This window comes from Pseudomyrmex gracilis, unplaced genomic scaffold (genome assembly GCF_002006095.1).
Source record: "Pseudomyrmex gracilis isolate BER0280 unplaced genomic scaffold, ASM200609v1 scaffold_1, whole genome shotgun sequence".
NCBI lineage: Eukaryota > Metazoa > Arthropoda > Insecta > Hymenoptera > Formicidae > Pseudomyrmex > Pseudomyrmex gracilis.
Genome location: NW_018020585.1, coordinates 1627004 through 1641123, shown reverse-complemented (window position 1 = coordinate 1641123; position 14120 = coordinate 1627004). Strand labels below are relative to the sequence as shown.

General features: G+C 33.7%; 3 protein-coding genes across 3 annotated transcripts; 1 reads left to right on the top strand and 2 right to left on the bottom strand.

The window, feature by feature from the left end:
- Positions 1-590: 590 nt before the first annotated feature.
- LOC109852036 (peptidyl-prolyl cis-trans isomerase, rhodopsin-specific isozyme-like) lies at positions 591-3317 on the bottom strand. Its single transcript, XM_020422812.1, has 5 exons — positions 3176-3317; positions 2198-2402; positions 1921-2123; positions 1699-1838; positions 591-794 (listed from the first exon to the last, which is right to left on the bottom strand). The coding sequence occupies exons 1-5, from the start codon at positions 3227-3229 to the stop codon at positions 695-697; spliced, it is 702 nt and encodes a 233-aa protein (XP_020278401.1). The 5' UTR covers positions 3230-3317; the 3' UTR covers positions 591-694.
- Positions 3318-4285: 968 nt separating this feature from the next.
- LOC109852015 (carboxypeptidase B-like) lies at positions 4286-7812 on the top strand. Its single transcript, XM_020422756.1, has 5 exons — positions 4286-4590; positions 4677-4871; positions 6351-6484; positions 6567-6974; positions 7075-7812. The coding sequence occupies exons 1-5, from the start codon at positions 4332-4334 to the stop codon at positions 7441-7443; spliced, it is 1365 nt and encodes a 454-aa protein (XP_020278345.1). The 5' UTR covers positions 4286-4331; the 3' UTR covers positions 7444-7812.
- A 97-nt stretch (positions 7813-7909) lies between these two features.
- LOC109852291 (transmembrane protease serine 9-like) lies at positions 7910-13767 on the bottom strand. Its single transcript, XM_020423326.1, has 8 exons — positions 13664-13767; positions 13177-13468; positions 11879-12185; positions 11637-11795; positions 9500-9590; positions 8981-9317; positions 8265-8559; positions 7910-8167 (listed from the first exon to the last, which is right to left on the bottom strand). The coding sequence occupies exons 1-8, from the start codon at positions 13704-13706 to the stop codon at positions 8003-8005; spliced, it is 1689 nt and encodes a 562-aa protein (XP_020278915.1). The 5' UTR covers positions 13707-13767; the 3' UTR covers positions 7910-8002.
- Between the last annotated feature and the right edge of the window lie 353 nt (positions 13768-14120).

Here is a 14120-nt window from a genome sequence, read left to right as displayed (position 1 = left end):
CGCCTAGTCAAGGATAGGCCTGATACCCGTGAGCATGTAACAGTCTGGTGTGCATGCGCGGTATATCTTTGATGCGTCATCGACAGCGTCATGGACTAATGTAATTTTCAAAGAAATTGCCGTTCTTTGTTGTCAAATGCAACTGTAATCGTAAAGGATTTAAAAAAGCTATTTTTCCATTATTTTTATAATTTGTGATATTATAAGAAAAAAACCAATTGGAGATTTTATTGCTGTGATATATGTATAATATATTTGATATGAATGTGTGTGTACTTGTCAAAACTACGCGCAATCATAATTACTGACAGATATATGATACGAGATTACATGCTATGCGGTTGTGTATTTTCTTTTTTTTTTTTGCTTGTTTCATCAATTTATTACAGAAAATAAATAAAGAATAAATAAAGCATTTCTTAAATAATGTCACAATTTCCACAGAGGTGGCGCCTGAAGTTCCTCGTCTCGCGCGTTATTGCAGAAGAGCAAGTCGCGCTACACCGTACCGACTACAAATATGCGACACACTAGTAGCTTTATTATTAGGAAAAAAACATTTATATGTGTGTGTGATGTACAATTATATTTTTTTGCGTGTTTTAATTTATAATAAAAAAATATATGAAATCTCTGAATAACATGTATGAATCTGCTGTTTTTAAATCAGTCTTTCTCGTCTCGGTATTATCAATTAGACGGCATCCAATTGTTTCATCATGTAATGAAAAAACGCGAGAATCGAGAAGCTGAATCCCAGTGGTATGCTGGTTGCTTTGATCCACGCCCACAGGCTGAAAATATGCGCATTTTAATATTAATGGATTTGAAAAAACTCCGAGAACGCTGCGTCGCTAAAAGATTATTTATATCTAGTTAAAAGCAACTGGCACAATATATACAGTTTACGAGATGTATAAAATGCATCAAAATATGTATTTGCAAATATACGTATACATTTACTGCTCACAAGCGCATGGCTGTGTGTTTTAATATCTATTACTTATCTATAGGACACGTGCGCAGCAGAGTTTCTTGCTTTTTTCAAGTTTTCAAAAAAAAAAAATCATATTTCTAAAATTATCCTCACTTCTCACGGTCATTTGTTCGCATTCTTCTGAAGTTCTTTTCTTGCTATTGTACACTCGCTTCCTGATATGCGCAGAATGAACATAAACTGTATACGCATCAAGTAGAGTGACAAAAGGCTGCGCCACTATTCTGAATTTGTATGCGCATAACATTTTCTTTGTAACACTCTCGGAAGTGTCGACGACTTGAGAAGTAAGAAACTACGCTGTATATTTATTCGGCAGTATTCGTTCGATTAATTACACGAAGCAGTTCACGTATCAAAATAATTAAATTATATAATTGTTCTACGTAAAATACTGTCATATAAAACGTAATCGCGTAAATTGTGTATACAAATAACAATTATGTACATGATATCAAAAATATAGTAAAAAGTAGTCAAAAATACAGTATAGAAATATAAAAATAATTTTACGCAAATATGATTCAAAAATCGATCATGATTGTGATACTTACGTCTTTCGATATTTACAAATTTTTGTTTTATGCAAAACCAACATACAACCTGTAATTAAGAACGAAGCACAACGATACTACGAAAGAGGAAAAAAGGAAGAACAAACTAATGATTTTTTAACGTTGCATCGCGAAAAATAGAATTACTCGTATGGATTGTTTGATACGGTGTACGATTCTGTTGGGAGAGTTCCGCTGTCGTAAATGACTACAGGAACAAGAGGAATGTCATCGCTATCCGTTTTGGTCTGCTCGATCTTGAAGACAACGTCTTCACCGCTAACCACCTGTGCGAAAAAAATTTCCTCAAACTATTTGTAACGCGCGGAGAAAACAAGAAAAACGTGCAATATACTTCGATATTTTCACCTTTCCAAATATCGTATGATGATCGTCCAACCAAGGTGTCGCTATGGTGGTGATGAAAAACTGGCAGCCATTGGTGTTCGGTCCGGCATTCGCCATACTGACGAACAATGGTCCGCTGTGTTTTACCTCAAAGGTTTCGTCGTCGAAATACTTGCCGTATATACTTATGGAACCGGTACCGTCACCATTCTCGACATCACCACCTGAAAAATATATTGTCGTAACGGCAATTTTTACGCCGCAAATTTAATAAAGAAGTGACAAACGGAAGCGTGACCTTGTATCATAAACTTCTTTATCACACGATGAAATCTGGTCCCCGTGTATTTCTTTCCAGCTACGCCGGTAGTGGCAAGAGTGATGAAGTTCTTCACGGTTTTCGGTGCGATATCGCCGAACAGTCCGATGACTATTCTCCCAGCCGGATGATTGTCAATCATAATGTCCAAGTACACGTGATCGGTGACCGTAAATGTTTCTGCCTAATAAAATTAAACATTTTACACGTTTTTCAATACTCACTCTCTGTGAAGAGTGATAACAACACGCACATTGTTGCAAGTTACTTTTGTTGAAAGTAAAAGATCTTAACAATCTTGAACAAACAAATTGACGTATTGAAATAAATACAACGAGTGAAAAGACGATGCGGTCAAACATCTAAGAGAAGTAATACAGAATAAGGCGGCCGTTAATTTAACAAGCGAGATCTGCACAATGCATTTAAAGTGACATACATTCGTAGAATTGCCGCTCGCATGCATGAAGTTTTATGTGTGCGCGCACTACCAGCAAGAGGCGTGTGACGACCACGAGAAACCTTACAACATATAAAGACAATATCGTTTGACCTATTGCTATTTGCTGCAGATGTTCATTTCTGCCACGTAATGCGTTTTTCGAGCGAAAAATTGATCGCGCAGCTTAGTTGTAGCGCAATTCACGTGTAATCTACGTGTCGATGTAAGCGGTATACAATTTTGGAACACGTGAAATGAGTTTTTCTCGTTTTTTTTCTCGACGTTTAAGAAATCAAGAAGTGATGATTAGTAGACTATCTCGTTAGGGATGTATATATATATTTTGTTGCAAATAGACGCGACAAAATACGGATATATAAAGAATTGTTGCGATTAACGAGTGAGAAACGACGTGTTTTATTTTATTGGCAAAACAGAATTTGTGCATTAACGGTATTCGAAAAAATACGGATCGCGAAAGATATAAAATAAAATAAGATCGTCTTAAACGGTACCTCGATGGTCGAGGCAGCAGCCATGAGAACGATGATCGTCAACAGGCGCTTCATGATTTTACGATTCTGTCCCCGATGTTCTTCTAAAGTGATGCGGATGTTCACGCGGCACGGTATTATGTTTTTCTTTTTAAAAATCAACCTTCACACAAGGCGGTTGTATCAAGCCGCGACCATCGGTCACAATGCACAACGCAATATAACGACACGCAGAAGCTGCGCGTTCGCCCGCAATTTGCGCCACCGTCGATAGCTGCGTCGGCGCTTTAAATCGAGCAAAATATCTACGAATAAATGATCCGATTGTGAATTTTTGCACTTTGCGTGCGCATACGGAAGTCTAAACTCTAACATATAATTGTGCATAAAAATTCACAAACTAAAAAAACTAAGTTAAAGGTACTCGATATCACATTCCTAAGGTTTCCGAGTGGTGAACACACATACAAGTTGGTACGGTAAATGTATTTAAAATCTTATTATTTATCAAGCTTTTTTACGTAAACTTTTTATATCTTACATTTATATTTATATTAATATAAATATTTATTTTTGTGGGTTTTTAACAATTATATTAAAATATAATACCACTCATTAGTGGTATTAATCAAAGAAAAAAAAAAGAAAGTTATTAAAAGCTGTGATGTAGATCAATGTGCGCAATTAACTTTAATCAAAATTCAAATGAATATACAACGCAAACTTGTCGGGTTCTTCTCAATGCGCGATAATTGCATCAAGTGAACTCAAATAGGCCATTACGTCGGTTCTTAATGGATTTTGACTCTTATCTTAAATTAATTGATTTTATAAAGCTTTTGGAAAAGAGAAACATTTTAATGACAAAGTAAAAGTAATATAACATTTAAACAATCAAACGAATCAAACAAATTGAAAACAATATGTATTAAGATTTAATTTTATCAATTAAGTTTCTCGAAAGATAATTCGATCAATCTATAATTCACATTGATTATTAAGATCTCTAATTCGGAGGTCAACAATCTTCGGTTGACAGATCGACATGAGATAGTAGTGTCTTCGACAGTCTTCGGATTCACGATCGAGCGGTTCCGTTATTCCTGATCGCCGACCGTGATACGTGTTATAAAAGCTGTGTACGTTCGGTTCTTAAGAACAGTTTTCCTCGCCGAAGATGAGAATCCACGTGCATCCACGAAGAAAAAATGCGACATTGGCGACGTTGATAGCAATCGTCGTGTCCGTTAACGCTTCTGTATTAAAGCCAGAATCAAAAGAAGCGGCTTCCCCGTGTAAAATTGTTTCGGATAAACTCGGAGAAGAGAAAAATCTCGACCAGCAAAAGATCAATTATGACGGAGACCAAGTTTGGAGAGTTTATAAAAATAACAAAATTGTGGAGGAAGTAGTGCGACTTAAAGATGAAGAAGGATGTATGTAATAATGAGATTTACGTTAAAATAATTAGAAAAAAAAAATAGTATAGATAAGTAAAGTTCTTTTTTTTGTTTATACACAGCGTACCAGATATGGTCAAACAACGCATCGGTAGCTGATATTTTTATAAAAAATTACATGCTTCGAGACATCAAACATCTGTTTAAAAATTTAAGTGTCAAATATGATGTCCTACTCAACAATGTTCAACAAGCAATTGATGAGGAGAACCCTTCACTATCTACGGCGGTGTTAGAAGATCTTGAAGGACGAAAAGGTTAGTGGTATCTATATATCGCAATTGTATAATACTTTCAGGTAGAATTTACATCACAAAGTTATTGCAATCATTCAGCGATTACAATAGTGTTAGAGTAAAGAATTTTCTAAAGTTTAACATTTAAATCTAACATATTATTTATTATATTTAGTAAAAAAAAGTACATATTGAATATATTATGTGCAAATCGCGCTGAATGGTTTCGATAAAATTTTCATTACCAGCTTGTGGGATCGATTAATTGCTGCTTATATCTATCTATAGTGCTTGTGCATAAAGAATCGTGCCATTTAAAAACTTTTTTTTCTTTCTTCATCTCTCGATAGCTACATATTGATAGAAATATAAAAGTGCACAATTGATCGTGTTCCATTGTTTTCATTGCGGTACTTGTTAAAGATATGAATTTGTTATTTAATTGTCGCTTAAAACAAAACGTAGCAAAGAACAATGTGAAGCACATTTTTCTCAAGAAACGATTGAACGATTATTTCATCCCTCTAATTGCTAACAATTTGCGAACAGTTGGTCTACAAAGTTTGAGCAGAATGCCGCAACAGATCGGAAACTAGTAGTCAGACCTATATATTTTAAGCAACAGATCTGCTAGACGGTTTTAGTGTCAATGTCTCTGCGAGCATTTGACAAGATTGTGTTTTTGACATACTTGGCTATTACGGTCACATCGTTACCCGCTTTATTTTCGTCAGTAAGTCGTTGGACATAAATCGAGGTTATCGACCGCGATCGTCTCCACCCTGATAAACCGGTTCCGCTTCAATGCCGATTTGCATTAACAGTTATACTTCACACTGTACGCGCGCACTGTAGTCCTGGCACGTAGTGTCATACACTCATTCTACGACATTTCGACATTTTCCACGTGCATCGTATATTTTGAGTGGCCGATCGATCCGATCTCTCTGCTGTTATCTCGATAAGAACACTTATCGAGCTTATTGTTAGTTTTCTTATTGAGCAAGATGAAATTGCTGCTTTTGCTAACCACAATTCTATTTTCGAAAAGAACGTTTCGAAACTGTTGAAATAAAAAAATTTATATAAGCACTCACCAATTACGATCGCTATGGGCGCATTATTTCCATCATTGAAGTGAGGTTTTTAGTCGTTTTTTAGCTCGTTACGCTTGGTGGCAGAAAGTCAGACGTAGGTATATTTGGATCTATCCACGTCCTCGTCCTCCCGGTTATCCTGTAACTAGTGTACACGGTGGAGGTGGTCCTTGGCATTTTAGGGGTGAGCTTTCTCACGCGCGCACAATCCGCTTCGTCGATTCCGAATATAGCACTTTCGGTCTTACGCGAGCACCTAGACTACGTTCTATGATGATGTTTGAAAACAAGAAGTTACGCGCGCGCTAAATGCCGAATCTACGGAGCGGTTGTTAAAAAACAGAAGCACGAAAAAAGGCGCAGTGAATACAATCTATGATCTCGAAGATACATCTGTCGTCAGGCCATCGCATGGAGTGGACTACGTATCATCGTCTGGACGACATTTACGGTTATTTAAATTATCTTGCGGACACTTATCCGGATATTTGTTCGGTTAGAACGATCGGCAACTCTATCGAAGGTCGTCCTTTAAAGGTATATTGCACGATTAATTCTGTCATCTTTATTTTACGTTATCAATTAAGTTCAAGTTCAAGACCGTTACGTATCTGTTAAGCTTCTACGAATCAGCAATGGCACACCGGACGCTCCGGCAATCTGGATCGACGGCGGTATACATGCTCGCGAGTGGATATCACCAGCAGCTGTCACGTATATTATTGATTATTTGGTCGAAAACAGTGACAAGCTACAAACTGATTTTTACATTCTACCGGTGGTGAATCCGGACGGATACGAATACACGTTTGTAACCGATCGCTTGTGGCGGAAAAATAGGAGAAAAACAAACAGCGTTACAGGTTGCATGGGAATTGACTTGAACAGAAATTTTGGGTATCGCTGGGGCGGTAAGGGCACAAGCCAGATGCCTTGTCGAGATACGTACTCCGGCACAGGACCGTTTTCCGAGCCGGAAACTGAAGCCATTCGAAATTTCTTTGACATCAGCGCCGCCCAGTTCAAGGTTTGGTTGAAATGTTTCCGCACATTCGATTTGCAGTAGTTCGGTTTGCGCTGATTTCCGAAAAGTTCCATAGCGTAATATCCTGATTATGTGATTTCAGGCGTATTTGACATTTCACTCGTACGGACAATACATCCTTTATCCTTGGGGATACGATCATCGTGTACCTCCCGATTACAACGATCTTGAAACGGTCGGTCGCAAAGCAGCGGCGGCCATGAAAAAAACAGGAGCCGGAAGTGTTTATACCGTTGGCAATAGTGCATCAACATTGTATCCAGCAGCCGGTGGGAGCGATGATTACGCCAAAGCACTTTTAAAGATCAAATATGCATATACTATCGAACTGAGAGATACTGGCAAATATGGCTTTATTTTGCCTGCGAGATACATCATCCCAACGGCAAAGGAAGCGTTGGCCGCAGTCGAAGTCGTTACAGAAGCTTGCTGTATTCCGCCTAAAGCGTAATCGTGAGTTGATCATTGCCGATTACGTACATGTACATGTACTTGACTTAGTTTTAATACACGAAAGACTCACGAGAGAGTTCTAATATCCAGACTGTAAATTATAAAGAAATATTGTTTCGTGACAGTACATTCTACGAATGTATCTCTCTAATTGTAGAAAAATATACACGTACTTATGCCCCGCGTGAGGTTTTCATTTAACTTCAACTCTGACGATAATACGTAATATTTTTCCATAATCATTTGTTTTACACTATTATTGTCACGTGAATCTAGACTAACTCTCACACCCTAATAATACTTATGACTCTTAAAAAATTGTTTTGTGTATATCAGCAAGTATTTAATAAAAAGTATACAAGTATTTTTTATGAAAAAACTTCTTCTTTTTATTCAGTCCAAAATTTGTGCTTAAGATTTTTTTTCAGGAAAGTGGGAAAAATACAAAGAACAGTCGCGGCTGATTTACTTTTTAATGCTCTGATTATTTATTTTGTCATATTGAATAAAATAGCTTGTTATCAGTATACATCAATACATCGTCAATATAATTTTCATTAATTGCTGGACATCGTCGATTGAATCCACGAGTTGAACTTGGACACTCTAGTGTAAACGGATGGCGCGCCCACGGTACCGCACGGGATGATACCCCAAGAGACGATTCCGTTAAGCACCGGTTTGCTATTTGACAGCGAGGTGAGAGGACCGCCAGAATCACCCTGAGAGCGCATTAAGAAAATTAATACACAGTGCACATTAAAGTATTGATAGATGACGACAAAAATTATTCGCAACTGCTGAGAGCTTTCAACTTACGCTGCACGCGGAGATTCCGCCATCTAATGGTCCAGAGCAGACATTGGTCTCGTGAACGGGAGAGGATCCTGTCAGACGCTTGACAGAGTCGTAACAGGTCTGGCGATCTACGTAAACTACATCGACATGTTGAAGTTTGTCCGGCGTGCCACGCTCAGTAGAGCCCCATCCGATAAGCCTCGCGTCACCCTTCGGATCGCTTTCTGCCTTTGGCAACTGAACGGGCTGCACTTCTTTCGAAAGTTTCAATGGTTTCGCGAGTTTTATCAGAGCAATGTCGTACGGGCCAACACCACTAAAAAAAAAAAAAAAAAACGAAAAACTCTCGTAATTAAATATCGCCAAATAAATATCATCAAATATTATTATATATTGTGAAAAAAAGTAAAGTAGATGATGTAGTTTCTGACGATATTGTGTCTAAAAATTCGTTATATAAAATATAACAAGCATGTCACATGACTTGTCTAACAATGAAACATAGTTTCTTAATCGAAAAAAAACTTAAGTGTTAACTGATTAGATCATTATCGATCTGCAATATTACATCATAGGTTTTTAGTCGTCATAAAAGCGAACAGTCATTTATTTTGACTAGTATGTTTTTTTTCTACAAGTATTTTCAAGCATATAAATTTTTTATGTATACAATTAGATATAAGAAAATTTTTATACTTATTATACTCATTGTTTTTTTATATTTTGATTACACTTACCCTTGATACTTCTTATGCACAAAAGACTTCTGCACTTTGATAGATTGTTCGCTGCTCTCGGAAGATCCAATGCTGTGCTTTCCAGCTTTGACGAGGAAGTCACCGTAGTCAGGAACTGCTTGAATGCAGTGTCCCGCAGTCACGACCCACTGTTTATCCAAAATGGATCCGGCACAGAAATGCTGCAAGGCGCTGCCTATGCCCCATTGAAGCGAAACAATGTATGGATAGGCATTTTTCGGTGCTTCGCTACCTCCAACTACTTGGTTCCAGAATGGCACTCTAAAGCCGAGATGAGGTCGAGCTTGAAGAACAGGCCTGAAGTTGTCGAGCCTCTCTAAAATTAGAAATAACAAAGAATTAAATTGAGAAAAGTTCACTGAAATCAATCGTAGTGTATTAAAGATTTATGTGGATTGAAAAAAATAAAACAGAGACACACACAATTACATTTTAGTTCATTCTTCATTTTAGATTTTAGTCGAGTTGTATGCAAAGATTCTGAAGAGTATAACTTACCGGCAAATACCACTGCTAGGAGAGCAAAGAGAATGATGTACTTGAAGGAAGCCATCTCGATTGATTGACCATCCAACGAATTAGCCGCATTTTATACTCGTTTCCCAGACTGCATCTACACGATATCAATGATAAAAGTGCATCGATAATCCCTCTTAATTCATCTAAGAAATCTTTCTCTGTGATAAGAAAGATTCCATTATATGACAACTTCTTTGCAATTCGACGTGTTATAGTATCGTAACAATAAGCCAGAAGTGCTATGTCATGATTAATAATATTAATACATTACAAGTTAATTTAATTTTTTTACTTAAGTAGAAAATTGACTTTTTTTAAATACAAAACTAAAGAGTTGAATAAAGTTATAAACTAGACATATAAATAAACATATAAATCGAGTTTATTATTTAGTTAACTTTTATAAATAATTTAATTTTTTATTAAAAATAAGCATAAGTAAAACATATTTATAATAAGAATATTCATACATATATTATTTATTATAACTTTTTAAGTAACGTTTTAATTTCTAATTAAACTATCTTTGCCTGAACCATCTATTACTCCAATAAATTAAAATAATCTATAATTTTAAATAGCTAAGATTTTTTAGCTTAATCTGAATCTATAAACTATATTAGCAATAAATAATATCAATAATAATAAATAACATTTATGTACATATATTACCATTAAAAGATATTAATATATTTAAACATCTTTTGTGTGTGATTATTTATTAAGTTACAATCATGTAAACCGCAAATCACGCTCTGCTCGGACATTGACATTCTTTTACTTGTGAGTAGCTCACAAGTCAATTATGATGGATGATCCGGCGGATAATAAGCGTTATCATTGTGTTGTGATTGTAATCCATCATTATCTATACAATATAGGTGTACAAAATATGCGGAAAAACCTCACGAGAAAGAAAGTGATTTATAAGTTTTAATCGCAAGATTAATGAACAATGAACTTTTCGGTTTCGTGTCCCGATAAAATAAAAAATCAATTAAGAGTGATTGAATCTTCATGGAGGGGATATGTATAAAAGTCTCTAAAAAGTCTTTGTTTAAGTTATTTGTTTGTTTGGCTTTGATTTTGACGCATCACTTTGCTAGCGTGACGTAAGTAGAATTTCTTCAATTTATTGCAAACATAATACGAAATACATTATTTTTGAATAAAGTCATTTTACACGAGAAAAATATATTTAAATAAAAATGTTCTCTCTAGAGTAGTTCAACGACAAAAATTTCAGTTTACATCAGTTTACATACAATTAACTCAATTTAATTTATATACAATTAATTTATACATATATATAATTTATATATATACATATAATTTATACAATTCAAAACAATATTCCAAACTTATAAGTTTATTGTAGTACAAGTTTATTGTAATACAACAATTTAAAGGCTCTATTGTAGTAATCATGAATGTCTGATAATAAATTTTTAATGAAAAAATATTGAGAAAGAGATAGAAATAAAAGATAATAAAATTATATGTACTATTGCATAAATAAAAGATTTAAACTAATAATGATAAAATTTAAGTGGGGAATTGATAACGTTCTATCTGTCATATAATCATCATTCACCGTAAAAAAGATTATAGTATCATGTAGTATCCTTGAGTAATATCGTAAATATTATTATAGGTTTGCAAAAAAATTGCAGACTAATTTTAAAAATTTATATATAAACATGTTAAAATTAAGTATTATTTTATTTTCATCGTTGTATAAACATTTTTTTATATTATATGTTACATGTACAAATACGTTTTTTAAATGTGTGTCTTTTTAGAAATTGAATAATAAAAATTTTACAAAACCTGTTTTGCACACATAATAAGGTTTTAGGTATAGAAATAAAATGTCATATAAGAGAGAATATTTACATTATTTTCTTTCATTTATTTTATTCTTTATGTGCATTACATGCAAACTGGAATGTTATCATTGTCATCAAAATTTGTAAGCTGATTTCACGGTTATCTTCGAATTATTTTGTTTTGTTAATGTAAAACTGCATGTACGAATTTCGGATATTTCTTTTTCTGAGCATATGATGTATAAAAAGTAGAATTTTTATTCCAAAGTATATTTTTAGACTAATTATGCGTTAATAATATTGTTAATCCAGTCAACGTAAGAAGCTACACGAGTGTAGACAGAAGGAGAGCCGGATACACCGCACGGATAGACACCCCATGAAACGACACCGATTTGGACAGGAGTTCCGTTTTCAAATTGAACCAATGGGCCGCCAGAGTCACCCTAAATAAAAAGAATTGTTTTTAAATTAGTTTTACACAAAAAAAACTCTGTATTTATATAAGTATAGAAAGAATTTTACTTACAGAGCAAGCGGACATCTCTGAAACAGCGTCAGTGCAGATTTGAGTGTCGTAGATTTTTGCTTTGCCGATAATATCATCTGGGAATTTGTTGCGACAAGTCTCATTGTCCAATATAGGAAGAGTAGCCTTCTGAAGAATTTTAGGTAGCTTTGGAAGTAACTCTTTGGAAGTGGAACCCCATCCGGTAAGTACGGCATCTCCAGTTCGTACCTCATCTTGTTTGGGCAGACGAACAGCAGAAACTCTCTTATTCAAAACGAGAGGTGTTTTCAGTTTCACAATAGCAATGTCGTATGGAGCAACACCTCTGAAAGAACGCAATAAAGTTAAAAAAATATCATGACTTTGATTTTAGTGCGTATATTGTGCGTATATTGTTATCATTTGGGATAAAAACTGACGCAATTCAAGAAATAATCGAGATAGATATGATAACAAAATCTATCATAGAATTATAAGAATTGTGAAATATACAACAAGCATTTGATTATAGTCTAATAGGATTGAAAGAATTTATCTTTATTATATATAAATATTTAAAATATAGATACTTTGTTTTATCTACATATAACACGCACACATAATTATTATTCATATAATATATATAGTATTATTATTGTAATAATTGTGCAGTTTTTGTTATAATTAATTAATTAAATAGAATTTTTTATTAATAAATAATTATTAATTATTAATTTTTTTTAACTTTAACGTTTTGCTTTTTTCAGTGCGTTTAAACTTACTTTTATTCTGATTAATATATAGATAGATAAGATCATGATCAAGCAATTTCTGCTTTGATAATCTTCTGAAAAAGTCGCATTTAGTACGAAACAATTATCAGTTAGATTAGATAAAATCTCTTGATACTGATCTGTCTACAAAATATTAAGTTCTATTTTCGTAATTAATATAAGCTCTATATATATAAACTCATAATGTTTGACATCTAAACAATAGACATAATTAGAGAGAAAAATATTTATTATATACAATACAAGTATGATGCTTTATATTGTATGTGAATTAAAAGTATAGTTTTAATTTTTTTTTAAATAAAAGAAAAATGTGTATATAGTTAGAAAACTTTTTTTCTACTTCTAATATATTTTTTATACATATATAAAATTAAATAAAATTTTTTACCTTATATATTTATTTCTATCAAATGACATTTGGTTTAGTATTTTTTCTTAAAAATTAAATATTTTTTTAAAATTATTAGTATATTTAATTATTGTTCAGAATTCTGAATATATCTTTAATATTAAGGAAAAATATATATAATACAAACGTACCCTGGATATTTTTCGTGAACATAGGCCTTTTCGACTTGAACTCCTTGCTCGGTGGACTCTACTTCCGAAACGTGATGTTTACCAGCGAAAACTTGCAGCTTGCCTAATTTAAGAATGCAATGTCCAGCGGTCAAAATATAACGCTCATTCAAGATCGAACCACCGCAAGCATGATTATATTTGACTAATGGTGGTACACCCCATCGAATAGACACTTGATAAGGAAATTCGCCTGGTTCCGCGTCCTCGCCATCGGTAATTTTAGGATGTAAACGGAAAGGACTGGCCGAGGCTGCAAAATTTTCAGAAGATTATTTAACAAGTTTTTGGAAGTAGAAAAATATTGTTGCAAAACATACATGACATGATAATATTTATATTTTATTACATTGTAGCACAGTTTACTTTTCTAAAAAAATTAAAGTTTAAAATTAAAATTGTATACGTAAAGTATATAAATTGATATTTATAAGAAAAGAAAACTTACCCTGAAAGACCAAGACAGTGGCAAGAAGATATTGAATCAACATTGTCTGGTATGGTTGCTCCACGTAAGTTAAACACCAAGTGAGAATTTGTGACTTATATAGCTACGAAATATCTCTAGATAAGACATTGCGTATATTTCAAATTTATTTTGATAACGCACTTTCGTAAACGTATAGATAAGCTTTTGCACTGATTATTTTTCTGTTGGTACATTAATATAGCTTTAGAATAATTTTTTCGTCAAGAAAATGATGATAAAAATCAATTTCAACAAATCAGTGAAAGTTTCTTTTAATGAATCATTTTGTTACTTTAATATTTAACAATCCAAAAATATATATTCTGACAATGAGTAATTTATATATATATACATATGTATATGTATCAAATAATAGAAAATAGATATATAAATAAATTTTGATAAGTTAAATAAAATAAATAATTTATTACTGTTG